This window comes from Phyllostomus discolor, chromosome 6 (genome assembly GCF_004126475.2).
Source record: "Phyllostomus discolor isolate MPI-MPIP mPhyDis1 chromosome 6, mPhyDis1.pri.v3, whole genome shotgun sequence".
Taxonomy (NCBI): Eukaryota; Metazoa; Chordata; class Mammalia; order Chiroptera; family Phyllostomidae; genus Phyllostomus; species Phyllostomus discolor.
The window spans coordinates 48,883,863-48,906,965 of NC_040908.2; the positions used below are offsets into that span (position 1 = coordinate 48,883,863).

A 23,103-nucleotide genomic window follows, 5' to 3' on the forward strand; every position below is an offset into this window, starting at 1 on the left:
CAAAGGCTGAGCAGAGGTGACCATGCCCTCAACAGGAGGGCAGCATGCATCAAATGCATGCCAGGTCCTGGTGCACTTGGGAAGACCAGTAAGGTGCTGAGTCTGGCTCCCATAGCGTGTCTGGAGGTGAGGCTGGGAAGGTAGTAGGGACCGGATGATAAAGGGCAGTGTGGGCCTATTATGGAGATTTATTCTGCTGGACACACAAAACCTCTGAAGTACTGTCAGCAGGCAAGTAATGCAATCTGGTTTCCATGGTAGAAAGTGCCCTCTGACAACTGTGTGGAGGCAACTGACGTCACGTCCCTGGTTGGGGCCACCACAGTCAGCCAGGTGGAAATTCCGGGCTGGCAGCCTTAGTGCGCCTGGTGGTCATTTGGGTTGGGGGTGTGGGACTGAGTTTGAGGAACTGGTGGGATGTTCAGGAAGGAAGTCAGTGGCATTTGGTTGTCCTAGGTTCTGAAGAGATATGACTTAGAGATACAGGTCTGAGGGTCAAGGGCATGAGGTGGGGGGGGGCGTGTGCTTGTGCACTGCACAAGAGAGCCTAGCTGGTGGGGACTGTGTGTGTGAAAACCAACCTGTGCTAAGCATGTTCTGGTGCTGGGCTTGTTTTTCAATTTGCTCTATGAAAGCATCTGCACACCCAGCCCCATGCCCCTGTGCTGTCCTCAAGAGGGGACTGTTTTCATTTGGACAAAAAGGCACTATATGGGACAGTGGCTAGAGAGAATCTTAAGTGGCAACAGTTCACACATCCAAGGCTGAGATGAGGATTGCATGAGATGGGGGAGCGGCCATCCCAGAGAGGAAACTCTGAGCAGGCCACACGTCTGAGGGGGAGGGGGCGCTGGGCTGAAGGGAAAGCAGTGGTCAGCACTGGACACTCACAGGTTTAAGGCCCCTGAGGTGGGAGAGTTGCTGCCATGTCCAGGGGTCAGCCACTTTGAAGTCATGTTCATTCTGTAAAATTCACTTACAATAGAACTTTGTAAGAGGGGATTTGATGCTTCCCCTTAAACAAGTGATGTGAGTAGCACGCCCCTTTCTTTGGTGCCATCTTGCCCGCTGGACCTTCTGGCGTAGGGGTGGTGGGCAGTGCGGCACTGCCCAGTGTGCTATGTTCAGAATGTCGTGGTGCTACAGTTTTAAAGGTCAAAGCTGTCATGATTTTTAGAAACTAAAATGTAGCTTGTTAATAATGCCAGGGAATACCTGTTAATGAATAAGGTTAACTACCAGCGGCAGGTCGATTGCACCCTGGAGACCAAGGGGGCATGTTACGAGGGCACTCGTTTCAGGATTTGGGTTGTGTTGGGTAATTTGGGGAGTGTTCTGGAAGGAGGTGCTGCCTTGGCCAGTACATTGTCAGATTCTTCAGTGGGGGAGGTGGGGGAGGGGCAGGGGTCAGTGAGGGGAGTGGAGCGGGGCTGGAGCGGCTGTCGGTAGAGAAGCTCCAGGGTCTCCTGTGGGCCAGGAGTGATGTGCTGGTCATTTCTGTGCTTGCACAGTGCTGTTCTTGTCTGTGCTTAGAGATGGTTAAGGTGCCATATTTTGTCTTGCTGTGTCACAGTCAAATGCGACCTTCTCTGTGGTGACGCAGGGGACACCACAGCCTCACTGTGGGCCAGGCCAGCCAGAGCCGTCAGCAATTGTGCACGTGTGCACACTCACCCACTCACATACACACTCACACATGAGTGTGTGAGTTTTAGCCATCACACCTACTAGCCCCTTGGAGTCAAAAGCATGTTATAAAGCCAGTGAATACTTTCTACTTGTCCTTTAAAACCTAGCTTTTGGGTCATTGGTAAACAGCTGTTTTACCAGGATTAAAGACTCCTCCCATCTGCTTTAGAAAATTCTACGAATGGCTCTGCTCCAGGGCCTTGCTACTCAGCGTGAGGTCTGTGGACCAGCAGCCTGGGTGTCCCCTGGGACCTTGTTAGAAATGCAGGCTCTCGGGCCCACTCTGGCTGACTGAATCAGCATCTGCATTCGGCGGGATCTCCAGGTGGTTCTTATGCACACTAAAGTGTGAGAAACTCTGCTGCAGCATTTTTTGTGCTGAATTTAACACCCTGTGTTCCCCCTTGGCCCGAGCACTCACTGAGTCTGGGTCTCTTTCTCCCCCGACCCCAAGCACAGACATCACTGGGTGGGATGAAGGAATGAATGCCGGTGGGTAGCCGTGCGCTGGCCCACCTTGGGGCAGGGGAGTTAGTGTCCAGTGGCCATAAGTCTCTCTTCTTCCCCGGCCCAGATCAAGGTGAATATCCTGGGAGAGGTGGTGGAGAAGGGCAGCAGCTGCTTCCCAGTGGACACCACAGGCTTCTTTCTGCACTCGGCCATCTACGCAGCCAGGCCTGATGTGCGCTGCATCATCCACCTGCACACGCCGGCCACAGCGGCGGTGAGTGTTGGCTGCTCGACCAGCGTGTCCCCCCACGCTGAGCCAAGCAGCAGCCCCACATTATTGCTTCTCTGAGATTCCCCCTGAGCAAAGATATAAGACCTCAAGCTAGTGACAATCTTATCATATAAACTATTCTGGAAAGATTTCCTGGAACTCATGCTAAAGTGAGGAGATGGAATGCCCAATGTGGGGACCCTAACCATCTCCACTTCTCTGACTGCAGAAGCCTTGGTTTGGGAAGAGAAGGTAAAGAGGTGGGACGTCTGTCCCACTGCATCCCCCACCCAGCTGCATACACAGACCCGCACCACTTACCTGGGTGATGCCCCCACCTCCTGCATCCTCTCCTCGGGGAGGGCCTGTTGGGCCAAGGGTTGGTGCCCTCCCCTCCCCCAGCCCAGGCTCTGGTGAGGAGAGATCTGGATGGAGGTCGGGAACCTGGACTTGCCCACTTCTCAGAGCCCAGGCAGACTGAGACCTGGGGATGGGGGCAAGAAAATATGGGAGAGAGTAGAATAAAGACCCTTCCTCCCCAAGGAGCAGGTTGTCCCCTCATGGTCTCTGGTAATTTCTGTACATACACCTAAGAAACTACAACGTTAATTGCAAAGACAGCAGACAACCAGTTCTGGTCTTCTCCACCTTACCCCATCATACCCAGCCCCCAGGCCACACACTTACGGGGCAGAGCAGACTTGTCACTGGCCTGTGGTTTCCTCAGCAAAGCACATGCATTATGAGCACTGAGACCTCACAGAATTTGGACCAAGAGTGGATGATGCCTTTGTGCCAAGAGTGCAGAGCCTGGGCTTACTCACAGGGTGAAATGAGTGAAGGAGGCCAAGAAGCTCTTCTAAACCTCTCCTTGCTTTTAAAAAAAGGCAGAGCATGGGTCATGAAGGTTACACTAGGTACCCTCATTGATTGCTTCATTGCTGGTAAAATGGGGTTTCACAACAGGCCTCCCTGGTCAAGTGAGAGTCGTGGCTATTTCTGCACTGACCTCAAGGCTGAAGGCCTCCACCAGCCCACCCCGGGGGACCCCAGGCCCTGCTCTACCCCAGCCCGCTGCCAACTCCACTGCCCCCACCTCTTTCCAGAGTCCTAGGGCAAGAGCACAGCAGGCGGCTGGCAGCAGCAACAGCTCTCTGCAGTGCATTCTTTGCAGCAATTTTAGAAGGCTATATATTGGCACAGCTGCTGTGAAAACTATGATGGAAGGACAGTGGTGGAGGCAGCCCGAAAGCAAGACCCCAGCCAGGTGGAAGAGAGTCAAGGGGGAGTGCCTGTTTCACGTGCTTGGTCCCCACACTCAGCCCCAGAGTAGAACTTGGCCATGCCGCTCTGAGGAAAGGCACTGGGAGCTGCCAGTGCTAACCATTCTGCCATCTCACTGAAGGTGTCAGCCATGAAGTGGGGCCTCCTGCCTGTCTCCCACAATGCCCTGCTGGTGGGAGACATGGCCTATTACGACTTCAATGGCGAAATGGAGCAGGAAGCGGATCGGATCAACCTGCAGAAGTGCCTTGGACCCACCTGCAAGGTTTGGCTCAGCTGTTCTGGGAAGATGTTTTGGGGAGGGATTGTCAAAAGCTAATTAATATCACAAGTGACACATGCTGATGTTTAGAAGTTGTGAATAAAAACAATGAAATAAAATTCTCTGTCACACTATCTTGAGATGCTGGTATATACCCCCAAATATATTCACATGTATTTATGAAACTAGTATCATAAAATATATTCTCCTTTTTCCCCTTAGCAAAATATAGTAAATACCTTTGAATGTTATGAAATATTTTCTGCATCACTATTTTAAATGATTAGATTTTTATCTCATTGCATGAATGGCTGTGCCACAATTGGGGCTTTATTTCCCAAATTTTTTCTTGATATAAACAGCACTGTGATGCAAATCCTTTCACCTAAATCTCTGTACATGCTTGAGATGATTTCCTTAGGGTTAATTTCTATGGACACACATTTTAAAATTCTTATGTCCCATGGCCGAATTGTTCTCCCCGCCCCACAACATCTAGTAAATAAGAATGCTGTTTCTCTGTGGCCTCCCCATACTTGAGTGTTATCACTTTTTTTCCTAACTTGGCAGAGAAAAACCGGATCTCATTATCGATTAGTTAAAGTCTAAAGTCTTATTTTATGACAGTGCATAATTGGCGCGGCCAGCTTAACACAGGAGGTTTAGGAGCCAGACCTGGCTGGGTGGACACCTGACCCCCGTCCTGGAGAGGCGTGCTCTGCCGTCTCCCATCCGGGAGTCCCTGTCTGCCCATCTCTGAGTGGAGGAGAAGCCCCGCCCCTCTCTCCCAACTTTCTCTGAAGCCTCATGAGCAGTGCCCAGGAAGGAATGAGATGTTCACCTTTGTGAACTGTTACAAGAATTTGAAACACGGGGCATTTGTTTTCTGTGAAGACTCCTGTGGGACAGAGTCACTGTCTCTTTCCATGTCTCTAGCACTTCAGAGGGAAAACTGGCTGTTTTTGGCCAAGATGTGGTGATTAGGCCTCAGCCCAGGTGTGCAGGGAAAGGTGAGATACATGAACCCACGTCCGAGCTCCCACACGGACACCAGCCAGTTTCGGAGAGTTCTCGGGACACAACCAACCAGGAGTTGTTGGCATCTGGACCTTGGGGAGTCAAGCCCTTGGGATAACTTCTTTTCTGGGTTTTCCCTCCTTTTCTCTGCCGTCCCCTGGCTGAGCCAGAAACATTGCACCAACAGGGAGATGACCTGGGTTCTATTCCCATTCTGTCCCTAAAGAGTGGGAAACTCTTAATTTCTTGAGGTTTTGATTTCCTCTAGTGTAAAAGCAGTGAGTTAGATTAGACGGTCACTGTGACTTCTTTCACAGAACTAGTGGACCTTACAGCTGCCAGGACCGCACTGAGTGTATGCAGAGGAAAGCCGATACCCAGAGAAGTCACGTGACTCGCCATCAGTGACACAGCACCCCCACCCTTTCTACAGAGTCACCTCTTAGAGAGCCACCCCCTCGGGTTTTAACCCCCAGGTTGACTAACTCACAGGAGCAAGAAGTTGCTTTTGAGGTTGGGTACTCATACTGGACACCAAATAATTTCATCTACTTTAACACAAGTACTAGTTTTTCAGACTTCTAAGATCTCCAAGGCCTAAAGACCTAGGCATTGCCCAAAGAAATTCATGAAACTATTTTGTCTGTATGAAGTATTAAAATTTTTTTTCTATTTCTAAGGTTGTTAAAATCACACATGATTTTACGTGTGAGGGACACTGGGGGGTTGTGTACAGAGAAGGAACAAGGAGCTCCTTCTGAGGGGGAGGGCGCTCTGGGCTGGGTATGGAAAACCTCTCCCTTCTAACTGAAGCTCGGAAGGCTTAAAGTTTTAATTGGCCACTTGTTCCCCCACAGATCCTGGTGCTGAGAAACCATGGCGTGGTTGCTCTGGGTGACACTGTGGAGGAGGCGTTTTATAAGATCTTCCACCTGCAGGCTGCATGTGAGGTGCAGGTAGGTGAGCAAGTTCCCTGGGGACTCCAGAGGGTGCTCTGACAGTGGCCTGCAGGCAAAGGCCACCCCCTCTCTGCACCCCATTAGCTGCGACTCAGGGGGGCCTATAAGCCCAGCATCTAAAAGCCCGGCCCTATTTCTCTGTCTTGGCACCACCTATTCATCTAAAGTTTCATACTTAGAAGTAGTCATGTAGTTCAAAAGTGTATCACCATTGTCTAACAACCAACACCCAGCTCTAGGGGGTCAGTGCCAGAATGGGGAGCTGCCTGGGCTCATCAGCTGGACAGTCGGAGAAACTGTAATAGGGCAGATAAAAGTTCTTGCCATGCTCACGTATTGCCTGGGGTATACCTGTTACACCTGGCTATGGCCTATGGACACCACACGTGCAGGTTTCCTTTCTCCTCCCTCCCTCCCTCCCTTCCTTCCTTCCTTTAAGGGAGCTAGTTTGCAAAGACCATGAACATGGTGAAGTCCAGAAAGAGAAGTGAAGCTCAGGCAAGGTGGAGGGCTGACATGGCAGGTAAACACCAGGGCACCCCAAGGTGATGTGCAGGGAGCCCATCATGAAGTTCCCCTAACCAGTGAGGGATGGGGTGGAGGGAAGGTGGGAGTGTCTGTGGTTATGGGACCCCTAGAGGAGTTGGTGAAGAAGAATAGGAAGTCAGTGGCACACACATCCTGAAGCTTTATCAGGTCGGTGGTGTTGGATAAGCCAAGGACACGCTCCATTCAGGGTGGCGAGGTGGGAGGGGTGAGTAGGGGCCCAGCACAGCTAACTGGGCTCCATCCTCCCCAGCTCTGGGCTGGGTGCCCCTGAGTCAGAGACTTCCCCTCTGTGAGCCTCGGTTTCCTCAGCTGCAGATGCGGGGCCTATAGAGTCCTTGTGAGGACAGCCTGTTGGACAAAGGAGAGGTGCTGCTGCTGGTATTTTTGGAGCTCAGTGGACGGAGGAGGGTCCAGCTGCTCCAGATGAGTCAGCTCCCGTCTGCCCTCTCCTGGCTGGTCTGGGCAGAGCAGCACCCCAGGAAGAAGGCCTTTCTCTTGGGAGTACCAGGGAAGAGGATTATATTCCAGAAGCATCACTAGTGAAGTCTCCTCCACTTGTAGAGACAAGTGGTTCCTTTCTAGATGGCCTTTAAAGGAATGTGTTGAGAGGATAGTTGTTAAAACAGTAATGAAGAGGTGTTATAGAAAGTGATATGAAACTGTCCTCCTACCGCAGCCTTGGGCGTGGGTGGTGCTAAACCCCGCAATGGTCAGGAGAGGAGAAAGTGAAATACAACCAAAGCAGTGCCTTTCTGCCATCATGGCCTCTGTGCCCCCTAAACAGCGATGCTGCCCTGAGCGCTGCCCCCTGACTGGCGTCAGAACATGGCAGAGCCTCTTTCTCTTCTTTCCCCACTCCACATCTGAGCTCTTTTAGAGTTTCCTGTCTTTCTTCTGAAGAAGAGGATCCCATGAGAAATAGTTCTTGCCTCTTTGCAAAGACAACACAGCCCTAAGAATGAATAGAGAGAGATGCTCGTGTAGCCCCCATGGTGTAGTGTATCTCTCCCAGGCTCCAGACCCTCAGAAATGGGCAGTATGCAATTCAACCCAAGGCAGGATGGCCATGGAAGGGCAGAGCTGACAGCCAGCCAGCTGCTTCTCTTGACTCTGCCAGATGTCACTTTCTTTTCAGTCAAGACTGGTTTGATGTGATCTGGTTCTAATGCATCAGGCAATGAAGGCAGATAACCCCCAGAAAAGCTCTAGGGGCTTCTTTGAGCTGGTGGAGCAAGGAGGCTTCTAGAGGAGGAAATGAAGTTGGAAGGCGTGGAAGGAAACCTGGCAAGGTTAGACCAGAGGTTTAAGGCATGGGAGATCCCAGGTACTGGCAGTTTGCAGATGCCGTTGGTAGCCCAGCATCTGCCCAGGTCATTTCTGGTTGAATGGTGAGCATTGAAATTCTCTTTCCATCGTGGGTCTAGTTTTCTCCCTCGGTGACTCTGGCAAGCAAGCAAACGTGACTGTGATCATTTTAGTGACTCAAGGCTAAAAGCCTATTTTGTTCCCTTGGGACAGTGTTTTCTTTGCTCCCCATCAGTTTGGGGTTCCAGGAAACTGGGTCACCCCCAGCTGAGAGAGATAGCTCTCTGCTCTGCTTACAGGCAGATGGGAAGAAGCTCAGGCAGTTTTCCATCTGCTACCCATTGCCATGGAAACCGATGGAGGAAGAGGGAGGTGGGAGGAGGCAGCTCTTGCAAGGATGTGGGCAGTTCCCTTCTCCTCCGTGAGTGACCAGCATCCAAAGGATATTGCTTCTCAACCTTCCTTAAATAAATTATAAGGTAGACCTTATAATTTATTTGTCATAAATATTTATATAGCATTCCACATGCACCAGGAGCTATTCTAAGAGCTTTACAAATATTACCTTCAATAATCCTCATGTAGTAGACAGTACTATTTTCATTTTACAGATGAGAAAACCTAGGCACAGACAGGGTAAAGCAGTGCCCAAAGTTATGCAGTAAGTAAGTAGCAGAGCCAGGATTCAAACCCAGGCAGCCTGGCGCCCAGTCTGGGTTCTTAAACACTGTACTGCATTGCACTGCCTCTTGGGGCAGTAATGGTTGGTGGGAAAGGTCTGCCTATAGTCCAGGACCTCTCCTCAGAGCTTCAGGTCACAGGCTAAAGTTCTGCCTGGGCAAGACGGGAGGCAGTGGTCCAGGGTGAACTAGGTAAATTGATCAGCCAGGTGGAATTCACTGCCTCTGAGGGAACGTTCCACGTGCTCAGCCTCGGTGCTGGGCATGAGGGACTTCAGGTCTGGAACACTTGGCAGCAGAGCACAGAATGGGGACCAGTAGGTTTTGACTCCCTGAAATCTCTGTCAGCTCACTGTGACCCTCGAACACTCAGGCAGTGGTACAGTCGGACGCCTCACCAAGCATTGAGCTGATCACCCTCTGGGGAAATCAGACAAGGACTCTTACTGCTGGTGGGAGGGTGGAATAAATGATCCCTAAGGTCTCTGTTTGCCAGCGTATGGTGTCATTTTTTAAGTTAAAAATAGAGCCTTCCACCAGACACATGTCTTGGATAAAAAGAGCGTAGACAATGAGAGTTCCAGCTTCCTCCTCTTCACAGGGTGATGGGGTCACCTTGGGAAGGTGGCCTGGCTGACCTCCTGGAAGTCTCAGAGGGGCCATTCGTTCCACTGGTCAATTTAACATGCTCCAGGGTGTGTCCAGGATCCTCATGGAATCACAGACCTGTGTCTGTCAGCAAGCTGAAGTGTTATGTCCTTTCGTTTTCAGTAAAAAACAACTGTCACTAAACCTGAAGCTCTGAAGGCTTATATAATAGGAGCTGTTCCCCTGTAATAAGCAGGCTTACAGGGCCCATCAAACACTAATTAGAATGCTTGTGCATTGATGCACCGCACAAACCCTGGCTCGGCTCCTTTCTGTAGCTGAACTTGCCCGGGAAGCCAAATCATGACCAATTATATCTGAGTGGCAGGTATGAGGAGTAAAGAGAATGTACTATTAGATGAGCATGGAATTAGAAAATAAGGGAATTAGATTGCTGAATGTTTTTAGGATCATTCTAACACCGCCTGCTGTACACACACACCTCTTGCCCTGATGCTTAGTCTGTTGCCTGTGACCACCTGTATTGTCGCCTCCCCATGGAGATTTGACAGCATGACAAACACTCTCCGTCCCTCAGTGAAAGCTGCCGCCCCTATGCAGTGCCTGGCTGTGCACCATCCGCATTCCACCCGCCTCCTTCTGGGTTTCCTTGACTGAGGATCCCACAGGGAATCCAGCCCTCCTGCTGCGCTTGTATTTCACTGGCCTAGAGGCCAGCCTGCTTCTCTCAAGGGATGGTTTTGACTAGGAGATATTTCAGATGCACAGCAAAATGAAGAGAATAATATAATAGTAAATACCTGCTACTCACCACACAGATTTAACAAATATTCACAGCCTTTTTGCTTCAGATCTATTCCTCTTAAAAAATAAAATATTGCAGATAAGACTTTAGATCCCTTTTCAATCCCATTCTCCCACCTTCCCAAGAAATAGTCACAGTCTGGACCCAGGTAACTTTCAGTTCTATGCGCTGTTTTATTCTTAAGGTTGAACACTTGCCTTGTCCTCTGTCGTCTCTGAGAAGTGACATTAAAAAAGAAACTGCTAATTGCTCTTTCCCTGAGTGGGTGCATGCCCAGCAAATTTGGGGGGCGCTTCTCCTCTGGGAGGGAAGAGCCGAATACACCTCGATTTTCCAGCCCATTTCTGCTTCTAACCCTCCCTTGTGCCCACTCTCTGTCACACACATGAACTTAGGTAAGTGCACAGATGTGTGTGTGACACACGCACACATGCACACCCGAGTCAGGGGCCCTCTGCTCTTTGCCGCAGGTGTCTGCTCTGTCCAGCGCTGGGGGCGTGGAGAACCTCATCCTCCTGGAGCAGGAGAAGCGCCGGCCCCACGAGGTGGGCTCCGTGCAGTGGGCCGGGAGCACCTTCGGGCCCATGCAGAAGAGCCGGCTGGGGGAACACGAATTTGAGGCCCTCATGAGGATGCTGGACAACCTGGTGAGTCTCCTGCCGTTGTGCTTTGAGGCCAGTCTGTTGAGGCCTAGCCCCTGGGCCAGTCAGTACGAGGCACTTAGTGGGGCATTGGAATTGCCAACATCACGGTTACAGTGCTAAAGCCTCACTGTGCCAGTTGGGGCACAAACAAGAGGCAGCCGATCGGTGTTTCTCTCTGACATCGATGTTTCTCTCCCCTCTCCCTCCCTCCATCACCCCTTTCTCTAGAAATCAATGAGCATGTCTTTGGGTGAGGATAAAAATGTTAAAACTTAAAAATAAACTCATACAAGCATTAAAGAATGGAGATCAGTACTTTTGATGCTCTTGTGCTGGGGCAGACCTTGTCAAGCATGGCAGGAAAGTCTGAAATCGTGGTGACGAATGTTGACAGATATGGTTACATTAAAACTCAAAGCTGAAAGACAAACTTGGGGAGGAGCTACATGCAATACCTGCGACAGACCACATCCTGCAAAGACGTCACAAATCAATGTGAAAAGCATCTCAGCAGAAAAGTGAATGGAGGACACCAACAGTTTACAAAGGAAAAGATTCAAGTGGTCATTAAATGAAATTTAGAACATCCAATTTTTCTAGCTACCCTAAAAAGAGCAAAACAGAATTAGAGAACACAGGTCAGAGCTAAGAATCACTCCACCAGCTGCCAAGATTCCCGAATGTTCCTTCTCACTGGGCGGCAATGCACTCCGCCTCTGTGGGGCTGATCTTGCTTGGGAGACAGGGATGTTCGTGAGTCAGATTTCAGGGCTCTAAGAGGGAAAGAGTTATGCCCTGGAGTTGAGGACGGGAAAGCAGACTATTAGGATCAGCTGGGAAGCTTAAAATCCCTGTAGCTCAGACCACATCACCTCTGATGAAATGGGCAGGCCTCCAGGCATCAGCTTTTTCTTCCTCACTGGAGGACATGCTTATTGATTTTAGAGAGAGGACAAGGGAGGGAGGGAGGAAGAGAAACATGGATGTGTGAGAGAGACATCAATTGGTTGCCTCTCACACACACGCCAACCAGGGACTAAACCTGCAACCTAGGTATGTGTCCTGACCAGGAATTGAACCCGCAACCTTTTGGTTTATGGGATAATGCTCCAACCAACTGAGCCACACCAGCCAGGGCCAGGCATCAGCATTTTTAAAGTTCCCATGTGGTTGTAACGTGCAGCCAGGGCTGAGAACCACTGCACCAGATGAAAAGTTGGAGCTCCGTTTAGGTAAGGAGCTCCATGGAGTTCATAAGGTCACAGGGATTTTCTCGGCCTGATCAGAGGGCTTTCTGGGGTGGAAGGAGGGAGGGGTTCGGGCACCAAGAAACACACCAAGGAAGCAGCAAGGTCTAGGTTGTACTGTGGAGATCTAGGCCTACACTGTGTTGTTACATAGAAGGGGGTGGAGTGCATGGGTGGGTGTGTGGTGGGCATGCAGGTGCATACAGACCCTTTCCCCCACATTAAGTGGTTCTCTTTTTGTCCTTCTTAGGGCTACAGAACAGGCTACACATACCGCTACCCCTTTGTTCAAGAGAAAACCAAACACAAAAGCGAGGTGGAGATTCCAGCCACAGTCACAGCCTTCGTGTTCGAGGAGGACGGCACCCCAGTGCCCACCCTGCGGCAGCACGCCCAGAAGCAGCAAAAGGAGAAGACCCGCTGGCTCAACACGCCCAACACCTACCTGCGGGTCAACGTGGCCGACGAGGTCCAGAAGAGCATGGGCGGCCCCCGGCCCAAGACCACCGTAAGGCCGGCAGAGGGGTCTCCTGCTGGGGGAGACCAGGGCTGGGGGGAGTGCTCAGTTATGTTTATGTGTTAAGCAGCTTTAAAACAGGGGGACAGAGCAAGTCTGCCCTGGGTGTGTGTCAGTCTGATTCCCCCTCAGGGCTTCCTGTCAGGCATCTGGGAGCAGCTGTTGGTGCCCAGGGAGCCTCGGATCACCCGTTTCTTGTGCGTCTGCACGGAGTTTTTGGGTCCAGAGGATGGCTGGACCGGGTCACCCCAGCAGCCTAAATGGGAGGAGCAATTGATTTTTGCTTCTTGCTCCCACATCTAGAGGGGAAATCTGGCAAGTTCAAGGTTGGGCATCCAACATTTGAACTGCACATCTGATGCAGGCCCAGGAGGTGGGTGGGATATTCCTTTCTACTACGTCGTCCTCCCCACCACGCACACACTTTGGCACTTAATCTGACTTTTCATTAACATTGAAGTAGCTGGCAGCCAAATAGAATAGCTCTTCATAAAAAAAAAAAATGAAGCCCTGCAAATTAACATGGAGTCATCTCATTCGTAAGCTCAAGTGGCTGCCTGCCTGTCAGTGCTGGTCACTAAGGTTCTGACCCCTCCTCCTAAGTGTTCTTTGTGGCTATTGGTGTGGGGCCTTCTTTGGCAACTGGGCCATTTGTTGCCCATCCTGCTCTGGGAGACAGACACCACAGAGGGGAGAGGACATGTGTGCATAAGGCTTACTGACCTCCCACGAAGGCCAGTGGGCCCGGACAGCACGGGGCAGAACTTGGTGGAGGAAGTGTGGGCCTTATCCTCTTGCCTCACCCCCGGCCTTGTATGTGTTCAGTGGCTGAAGGCTGACGAGGTGGAGAAATCCAGCAGTGGCATGCCAATACGGATCGAAAACCCAAACCAATTTGTGCCTCTCTATACCGACCCCCAAGAAGTGCTGGAGATGCGGAACAAGGTAAGGTGGTAACTAGTCTCGCTTTCTCTTTTCCCTCAAGAGTGGTGGGGGGCAGGGTCAGGATGCGCCTGGCTCACCGACACCCTGATGTGTCTTGTGGGAAAGACAGCACTGTTTCCTGGCTCTGCCCCCAGCACTGTGCTGAGTGCTGGACTTGCGGCGTCTGGTGGGCCCTCTGACACAGGGGTGCTTGCTGTGGGCATCGGAGGTGTCTAAGAGACCTGCCCACAGATTGAGTCTTCATGAGTTTTATGCTATTTATGCTATTATATTTTTGACCAAGATTTCAAAATCTTTATATTTATTTTTCTACCTTTGCTTTATAGTTCACTTCTATTTCTAAGGTCACCTTAAAAACCGAGGTTGTAGCAGACCACCTCCAGTTGGTCAGACACACTCACAGCACTTTGTTTCACTATGTGGTCCAAGGACCCTCTGCAGTGCTTGTTTAAAGTGCAGATTTCTGGGTCACCTGCCCCCATGAGATTCAGATGCAGTAGGGGGGGGGGGAGCTCAGGAATCTGTATTTTAAACAAAGCCCTCAGGGTCTTCATAGGAGTATTAAAATTTGAGAATCTCCCTCAAGGATCAGTTGTGCCTTCTTTTGCTCTTCACCTCCAGCAGGTATCATCTCCGAGTCCATGAGACTCTGGTGTTGCGTGTACACTGTGTCACAGTGGATGGTCTGTGTTAGAAATCGAGGAAACAGGCTCCTACAGCGCTGGTGGGACTTTTTAGACCAAGTCACGGCCACAGTAGACACCAGTATGCCTTGGGAATGCCCTCCCAAACTCTGCAGCCTGACATTGGGCTTACTCTCCCCTTCCTTTTCCACATAGATTCGAGAACAAAACCGACAAGATGTGAAGTCAGCGGGACCCCAGTCCCAGCTCCTGGCAAGCGTCATCGCTGAGAAGAGCCGAAGCCCGGTACAGCAGAGACAGCCCCTGTCTGGAGGGGAAACAAGTTTGCCTTCTGGGTCTTCACTGCCCGGGGCTGGGCAGCAGGACCCCTGAGTCCTCATGCCTACCTCCCCTGGGATCTTGGGTGCTGGTGCTTTGCTGCAAAATGGATGCTGTGAGGACCAGGGACAGTGTCTAATCACACCCTGTGGGCACTGGGTGGGGCAGCAGCTGCCCAGCCTGCCCTGGGAGTGACGCTGGCTTCTATGCTTCTCACATGGAACTCCACTCTGCCCTCTACTAGTATCTTGCACAGTGGGGGTCACAGAAATGTGGCTGGCAGCTCCCAGCTACTCCAGCCCTGTCTGCCCTGAGCATTTCTGGCCTCTGTGTGGATATGGCATCATGAGGTCATGGCTTTGGGACAATGCCCATGTATTCTCAGAGGGACGGTGTATATATAAGGACCGGTGCTCCCACCAGTGATAGGGGCAGGGAGTCACCCACACAAACCCACATAGAGTTAGAAAGTATAAAGTCGTTGTCTTCATGCTTGAGTTAGAACAGTGTTTGTCTAGTGCTTACCGAAGGAGGGGAAGGTCAGAATTCTGGCTCATGCTGGAAATAACTGCTGCTCATAACAAGCTAGCAGCGGGCATGGCATCTTCCACAGCAGTGAGGAAGGGGGCATACAGGAACGACTGTGCTCAGCTGAGCAGACTGAGGTGATGCCATGATTTCCGATCAGGCTGCAGCCCACAAGGTGGGTGCCCATTGGCAGGAGGAATGGGAAGGTTATATCATCGCACCCACCCCCACCCCCACCTCTACTCAGCCAAGCCGAGGAACACTGAATGTGCCACAGGGTTGAGGATAGAAATGCTGCATGTACTGGGGGGAGGTAAGAGTTCAAAGCAATGAGCAAAATTATTTTAAAAATACACCCAACTCTGCCATTATACCAAATGCTCTCTTTGGAGTCCCTCTTCTTGGAATCCTGGTCTTGGACTCTCTTTTGAACCCCATGATTCCTTAAGATAGGCCCAGTGCTGCCCTCCTTTGGAAGGAGCCCATGGGAGAGATGGCCCGGAGGGCGTGGTGTGGGCCAGCTGCCCCCAGCTCCCCTCCCCTGGGCTTTACTTTCTGTGGCTCCTCCTCAGCTTCAGAGGTCTGCATTCCCAGAGGTCAAGGTGAGGGTGCTGGATTAGGAAAAAGGACTGTGGAGTCTGAACTTTAGTCCCTGTCTCGAGCTACACAGCTTACCCATCTAGTGAGCTCCCCAGAGCAAGGGGCTCCTCAGAGGTGGTAAAACAGTGGTTTTGCCAATGTCCCCACGGGACCTGCAGTACAAGAGGTTGAAGATCCGAGATTCAGGACCCTGGTCCCCTTGTAATTTATGACTGTGCAAAATAGGACAAACAGGTTGGGCTGAGAATGCTGAAGCTACTGTGTGTTTTGCTGCTGTGTGCTATAGCTTGTGCTGCTTTAGGGGGTGGGGTGGGGCATGGTGGGGACAGCTGGCATGAAGCTGGTTGAGCCAACCCTTTGCTTGCTGGATTTGGGCTGACTGACTTTGGGCCGCTGACTGTATTTGCATAGTGATGGCTTGCAAGCATCTACAGGAAGGACTGCAATAAAGCTTTGTCTTCCTCCTGCTTGGGAGCATCCTTTGATTTTATTTGCGGGGCAGAGGGTGGATCCCCCGCATTCATCTAGGCAGTTGCAAAGAATCTGGGTCTGGGAGTGAGGTAGCCATAGGGAAGAGTGAACAAGCCCTATCCTGAGGCCCTGTGCCATTTCCAAGGAGCTGCATGCTACGCTGTCCCTAGCAAGACCACTGGCAGCCACATGAGTCTGAAAGAAAGCTCGAGCCTGGGCCCTACCCTGGCATTCAGAGAGCAACACGCACTCTGTGGTTAACTTTCAGTCTACAGAGAGCCAGCTGATGGCCAAGGGCGAAGCGGATACCAAAGATGAGTCAGAGGAGACGGTGCCCAACCCCTTCAGCCAACTCACTGACCAGGAGCTGGAGGAATACAAGAAAGAGGTGGAGAGGAAGAAACTGGAACTCGAAGGTAAAGAACCCAGTGCTGCAGGATCTTGTGGGGTGGCAGGGAGGGCTTGGGGAGGCCCAGAGACCGAGCAGAGCAGCCCTGCACCCGTGCCTCCCCCGGCAGGGCCCTCGGGGCTCAGTGCAGCCTCTGCTTTCACTTTTAATGCTTCTTATTGTATTCTCAACTTGACCTTCACACCCAATCACCAAATGATATTCTTACTAGCATAATACTATATTAATCACAATAATGACCCTCCTTGTTACACCGTGTCCTCAGGACCTCACCTGACCCTCTAAGCTGGGTATAACCAGTTAAACCTTGTAGAGTGCTCAGAGTGTCATCTGTAAATATGGAGCAGGCCGGTAAAACACTGGATACATGTTAGCTATAATGGAGAATTATAATACTAGTAATTATTAATTATTGTCTTTCAGAGCTGGTATAAATTTTTAGGCAATTGAAGCTCCCCACCAGCTGACTACTTTATGTCTTTTTCTCATGCCTCATTCATTTCAGGATCTTTGGCTGAGCCCTTCTCTTCCTGTCAACTCCCAGATAGACATTCATACTCATGATCATTCGTATGCCCTTGTTCATGCCCTCGTCCCTTCCTGGCCAGCCTGACCAGAGTTACCTATACTTCAGGCTCCATCTCAAAGTCCCCTCCTGCTAAGAAGCTTGCTCTGTCCCCACCCTCCACAGTGAGCTCTTTGCCTCAGGAGCACGTGGAGCCTGAGACCCAGAAATCAGCCCTTGGCTTTGTCCACCAGGCTAGGCTCTCACTTCCTGAGGGCAGGGTCCCGCTCCACCATCTGCCTCCCCACCCAGAGTCAGACATCTTCCTATGAGCCAAGCAGGCACTAGAAAAACCTTGCTGGCTTGCTCAGCGTTCTAATGTGCCATTTGAAAAGGTAGGTAGGAAAGTATGGTGCTTTTTATCCCTAGGCATTGTTTGCACTGAACATGTAAATTAGATCAGTAAAAATGAGCTACATGCCACCAAATCGTGGGCGGCAACGCTCCTGCAGTCTTGCCATCTGCATTAGGGGTGACAGATTTCGTGGTTGAATGTGCTTTGGTGGAGGAAACAGAATGTGACTTGGACTCCTCCCACTGGCTCCCCCTGGGATGTAGCAGAAATAACGAAAGGTTAGGGGAGCAGCTACCTCCAGCCAGGAGAAATGAGGACCAAGTAAAAGAAAGCAATTTTTTCATGTTCTCTCCATCCATCTCTCTTCTGCTTGACCTCTACCCTGAGGTGGTTTTCTGTATTTTCAGGAGAGAAAGAAACCACTGCAGAGGAGCCTGGCTCACCTGTAAAGTCAGCACCTGCTTCTCCTGCACAGAGCCCAGTGGAGTCGGAGACAAAGAGCCCTGTGGTCTCTCCCGCCAAGTCTTTAGACGGTGAGTGGAGCTGACAGGCCAGGAGGGAGGGAGGTGCCTCCACAGGCTGAGGGTGGGGTCTGCATGGAAGGCAGGGCAGGCATGCACAGACAGGTACCTGCCTTTCAACAGGTGTTGTTCCCTCTACCCAAAAAGCTTTTCCCTCCACCACTTCTAGGGAATCTGAAATAGAGGTTCCCAACTTAAGCTTGTTTAATTCATAACCTGTGACCATGTACCTTCAAGTTTAACAAGTGATGAATAAGTTCACGGCTGACGCAGCCTTCTCACCTCTAACTCAGACTGGGTTGGCTGATAGGCCTTTCTAGATGCTAGCCCAGGGCTCAGACCTTAGTGTGCCCGGGGATCACCTAGGGATCTTGTTAAATGAAGATTCTGGTGCAGCCAGTCTGGGGTGCGACCCGAGACTCTGCATTTCCAGTGAGCTCTCAGGTGAGGCTGGTGAGGTCATCCGCAACCTTCACTGCACTTGGGAATCAGAGGGGTGGGGGTGGGGAGGAATGAAGCCTACTAGTTTGGAGAACTGAGTTCTAGGTCCAACTCAGCAGCTACTAATTATAATTCAACTACTAATTTTAGAAAGTCAGATAATCTCTGAGCCTCAGTCTCCTTGTCTGTCAAATGGGGCTGCTATTTTCCCTTTTTAAGGTTCTTATATGCATAAAGGAAGTTGTAGATGAAAAATACTCTGGAAGAGTAAAAGTGTGGTTTACATGTAGGATGTAATTACGGTTAAGGTTAATAATACATATGAGGGATAATGATAGTATTACAGTCCATACTACCTAGATCATGAAAGAGTCTTTAACGAGTTCCCGGAATCACTCCTGGGCATGAACACTCTTCCCCGGGTCTCCAGAGCCCACACGACAGGGGGCTGTGCCTCCACACAGGGGGTTAGCGGCAGCTTGGTGGCCTGTTGGGCTCTTCTCCCTCCTGGCTAGAATGGCCACATTTGTGGAAGCTGCCAGAATCATCCGACCCCTTTGCGCCCTCTATAGGTGAATTGCTGCCTCACAGGCGGGCACTGTGTTGCCAGAGGAAACCCATCTACTTGGGGCCAGAGCCCCAAGCGGATGTCTCGCTGCTGTTTGTGTTCATTGTGTCTCATCGTGATGTGTTGTCAACCTGTCTCCACAATGTCTTCCTTTCTCTTCCCGTTTGTGCCTTCATCAAAGGAGTTTCCTCCGATTCTGAATACTTGTCTCTGTAGTAAGTATAGAGAGGCTGTTTACTAACTCACTCCAATACTCACAATGGGGGAGGGAAGACTTTTTCAAAAGAAATATATTTCTCCCCATTTTTTTCTTTTGCAACTCACAACCCTGCCTTTGGGAGTTTTCCTGGCTGTGAAATTCATGACCGATTCCATATGTACTATGCATGGACCAGACTTCCCTGAAAGATATACACACTTAGGACACACCCATGCACCAACACACACCAGTACTCACACAGAGCATGCCACCCAGAAGAAACAAGCCCCCACAGTGAATGGGCAGTGGAGCCAGCTGCTGGGCACTCCCTGTGGTAGTGTGCTGATGGCCCTTTGGAGTACATCTCCATCCCTTTCCTAATGCATGGGTACCTCCAAGGAGCCCATGACCTCTTTCTTGTAGGGCTGTGGGCCAGAGCCTGAGTGTCCTAGGGACCAAGTACCTTATAGGGATGCATAGAGCACCTGGCTTGACTGCTGTCTGCAGCATCCCTCAGGCATGCATACCTACTGCACAAAGGACATCCAGGCTGGAGAGGAGGCTCATGTCAGGAGTGGGGCAAGGGCTGGCAATTTCACTTTAGCTCCTGGGAGCCCAGTGGAGTGACCTCTGCTGCTTGGCAGGATGCAGGACAGAGGGCAGGACAGAGGGTAGGAGGAGGGATAACTGCTTACCCACCACCTGACATCATCCCCCTGCAGCAGGATTCCTGCTTCTCTCCTGCACTCTCTATGCCCCTGTGGAGAGCACACTGAAGCTGAGTTGTTAGAAAAGTGAAGGTCTCCCCTGAAGACTCTTCCAATAACGCAGACTGAGCTGGGGAGTGTGGGCCTCCTTGGAGCGGATACCACGTGATGTCATCAGCGTGAAGTGGTGGCAGTGGCCCTGGCCAGCTGCCCAATGGCTCACCCAGCTCCTCAGGGCCGACAGGGCTGACCCTCCAAGCAGCATCTACAGTTTCACATTTAGCTCACCCACTGGTCCAGGGATGGCTTTTTCACTGCGGGTCACCGTGCTTTCACATCCTTGTGTGCTGAGTCACCTCAGTGTCACTACTTATCAGTCTCCCTTCCTCTTACCCCATCAGCCTCTCTGAACAAGCGTCTTTCAATCCTCTTCATTTAAATCTGGCCATCTCTTGCCATCACCTTCTTTTTGACTAGCTCCTGCCTGCCCCTGTCCCTAATGGCTCCATCCCCCAGGGACCCCTCAGGAGCACCAGCTATGCCTACAAATAGCCCTGCATTTAACATCATGTGGTCAGCTCTGCCACTTACTAATTTAGCCATCCCAAATAAGTCACTTCAAGACACTGCAGAATGGAGGAGCAACACGAACCCTTGCCCTTTCTAACTCATAGCATTGTTACCAGGAAAAAATGAGCTAATGAATATAAGAAGACCTTGTGATATGCTTAGACAAGTGGGTTCTTATTGTGTACTATGTTTTTGGGACTGTGAGAGGGAATATACCACATGCTATTTTAAGCTACTCAGTTTTGGGATTGTTTGTTATGCAGCGATGGATAATCATTAAATCTTGGTGCATGGTAAGAACTGGTTTTATAGAAATTAGTTTTTCTGTGGGTTGACTGAGCTCAGCATGATGGTTCTTCTGCTCCACCAATGTCAGCTGGGGCGGCAGTCACCTGGGACCTTCACTCAGCTGGAACTTCCAAGGTGGTGCCCTCACATGCCAGGTACCATGGCAGGGACAGCTGGAAGGCTGGGCTCAGCTGGAACACTGGGGTGGTGTCTATCTGTCTCTGTGTCTCTGTCTCTCTATGTGTGGTTGTAGGACTTCTCTGTGTGTGTTTCCATCAGAGTAGTTGGACTTTATACATGATGACTCAGAGCTCCCCAAATTATAAAAGCAGAAGCTGCTAGGTATTTTTAAGTCTTTGGCCTGAGGCTGGCCCAGTGGCAATTTCTCTGCATTCTGTTGGTCACTGTGAGCCATGGGGCCAGCCTAGATTCAATGTGTGTGGTGGGGGAGGAGGACCACAGCCAAGTGTGGACTCTTTAAAGAAATATAAATGACACATGCAAGTGTAGAATGAATATAGTGGCAGTAGGTTTAGAGGAGGGCAAGATCATTGTCAAATGTTGAGGGAGGCTTGAGCCAGACCTTGGGTTGACAAATGCTTGGACTAGCAGATAGAAGCAGAGTGGGCTCTCCAGGAGTGGTGGCCAGGAAGCTGAGCATCTTGAAGGAAACACTGGAAGATGGAGGGACAATGAATAGTTGGAAGGTGAGGTATGGTGAGAAATCAAGTCTGTGGTGGAATGCCCAAACAAGCTGGGGACCTCCCTGTGAAGCACCTCCCTGCTTCCTCCATCCTCTGCAAGACTTTCAGCCCTTAGTCTCCCCATTCACAGGGGTCTGGATTTTGACCCTGGATGCCAAGTTTAGTCTTGCTCCAAATTACCCACTTTCTGAATTTCCCCTCCCCTTCCCCTTGCTTCCTGGCCACTATCCTTGGACAGAGACCCCAGTTCTCAGCCTCTGCTGCACTCCACCCACCCCCACATCTATCGCCTACTCCCAGAGCTCTAAGCATTCCACCCAGGAGAGAACACCAGTGGTTGTTCTTAGGGGATGCTAGAAGACAAGCTCCCATCTGCCCCTAGCTCCTGGGGCTCTTCTCAGCCTGGTCTCCAATTTGCGGAAGACCAGTGGAGAGCTCCATGTAGTTCCATCCTTAACTCTGTTGAGCTGTTAACAGAGGAGGGGTCTAGGCTCTCAGATATGGTCCTTGATATTTTTCAGGAGCCCAATAAGTGCTTATTTCTGCTGCCCTGGCTGGGTAACCCCTTCTCTCAGGCAGCCGAGCTCTCCAGTGGTCTCTGTCCCCTATTGATGAGGGACTGGTGACCTCGGTTTGAAGCCTGGATCCTCCAAGGTCCACTGTGCCTCTGTTAGCCCCACTTTCATTCACTGCTTCTCCCCCATACAATTGATAATGTGGGAGCTGTGATCCTGGTGTGTGTATTTGGTGTGGCCACATTTTCTGGGTAGTGAGAAGAGGTTTGAGTGCCACTCTCCTAAACCAAGACACAGACCAGGGGCTGAGGCTGTAGATGAGGCTGACAGCAGGGTGGGTATGGGTGAAGAGAATGGATGAAGGTCAATGTTGGAGGAAGGATACTCATCCACCAGGGCAGGAAAGGACATGTGGAGAGAAGGCCCCTCTTATCCACAGTTATGTTCATGGAGCTAGAAGGCAAGTCTCAAAATCATCTGAGAGGGTCAGCCTTGAGAGACATGTCCTCATGGGTCATCCAAAAGAGCGGTCTGCGGCGAGAACCTGAACTGAGGTTGTAGACCATGGGAGGACATGAGCCCAGGAGGATGAGTAGGGACAGGGGACTAGGGACAGGAGACAAAGGCCAGCACTCAGGGCTGCTGTTTGTGTACATGGTTGGGTCTAGATCAGCTTAGAAGGAGCAGGCTGGGACAAACAGGAAAGAATATGAGGTATAATGTTGGCTTGGTTAGAACAAAACAATTTGTACATTCATTTGTTTGCTCATGCATTTGACCATTCATAGGTTCCACATTTTTTGAGTACCTTCTATGAGCTAGTTATTACGTAGATAATTTAGACACAGCCTTGCCCTAGTCTCAGTTTTGAGGGAGCAATAGGCATACACAAGTAAGCGTGGTTGTTTACAGTGTCTGTGATGGAAGTTTACATAGCGAGGGCGGAAAGGAGGAAGTGATCAATTCTACTTGGAAGTAGGGAGGCGTCAGGAAAGACTTGATGGAAGAGGTAACACTCAAGCTGATTCATTGTACGGGGTGAAGGTTGGGGACACAGAGAGGAGAGAGAAGGACCTTACAGACAGAGGGAAACAGGCTGGAGTGACAGGGAGGGTCAAGAGGCCAAATAGCAGGTGAAGTAAGGGGAGTAGACAGGGTCTGTTGGTTTACTGCATTCACGAGTGCTACCAGGGAAGAGCCGTGGGAATTCGTGGACAGAGGGGAGAAGCAGTGATAGCCATCAAGAGCATTGGAGAACTTGGTTGTTAGGGGATGGCAGCTCTTGGGCGGGACAGTAGGAATGGGGACCAATGGCCAAGGTCTCTGATACTAAGAGACAGGCAGTCCTCAGAAGTCACCTGGGAGAGAATTTTGACTTGCCCAGCCAATTTCAGAGGTTATGAGACCTTGTCCAGAGAGTTATACCAGTTCATTCTAACTGTCCCCAGACTTACCCCCCTCTGTTCTGTAACCATACATTTCCTTAGGCTTCACCCCAGTCAAGAACCCCAGCCTTTTCCTCAAACC

General features: G+C 50.8%; 1 protein-coding gene across 3 annotated transcripts in view; it reads left to right on the top strand.

The window, feature by feature from the left end:
* ADD2 (adducin 2) overlaps positions 1-23,103 on the top strand; it is a 102,607-nt gene that overhangs the window by 71,969 nt on the left and 7,535 nt on the right. For 2 of the 3 annotated variants that reach the window (XM_028516809.2, XM_036028102.1), the window contains exons 7-15: positions 2,264-2,413; positions 3,816-3,959; positions 5,831-5,929; positions 10,351-10,527; positions 12,022-12,279; positions 13,114-13,233; positions 14,073-14,162; positions 16,063-16,210; positions 17,471-17,596. In XM_028516809.2, the coding sequence (XP_028372610.1) occupies positions 2,264-2,413; positions 3,816-3,959; positions 5,831-5,929; positions 10,351-10,527; positions 12,022-12,279; positions 13,114-13,233; positions 14,073-14,162; positions 16,063-16,210; positions 17,471-17,596 (1,312 nt within the window). The remainder of the gene's footprint in view (positions 1-2,263; positions 2,414-3,815; positions 3,960-5,830; positions 5,930-10,350; positions 10,528-12,021; positions 12,280-13,113; positions 13,234-14,072; positions 14,163-16,062; positions 16,211-17,470; positions 17,597-23,103) is intronic. The other variant, XM_036028103.1, reaches the window with a different exon arrangement.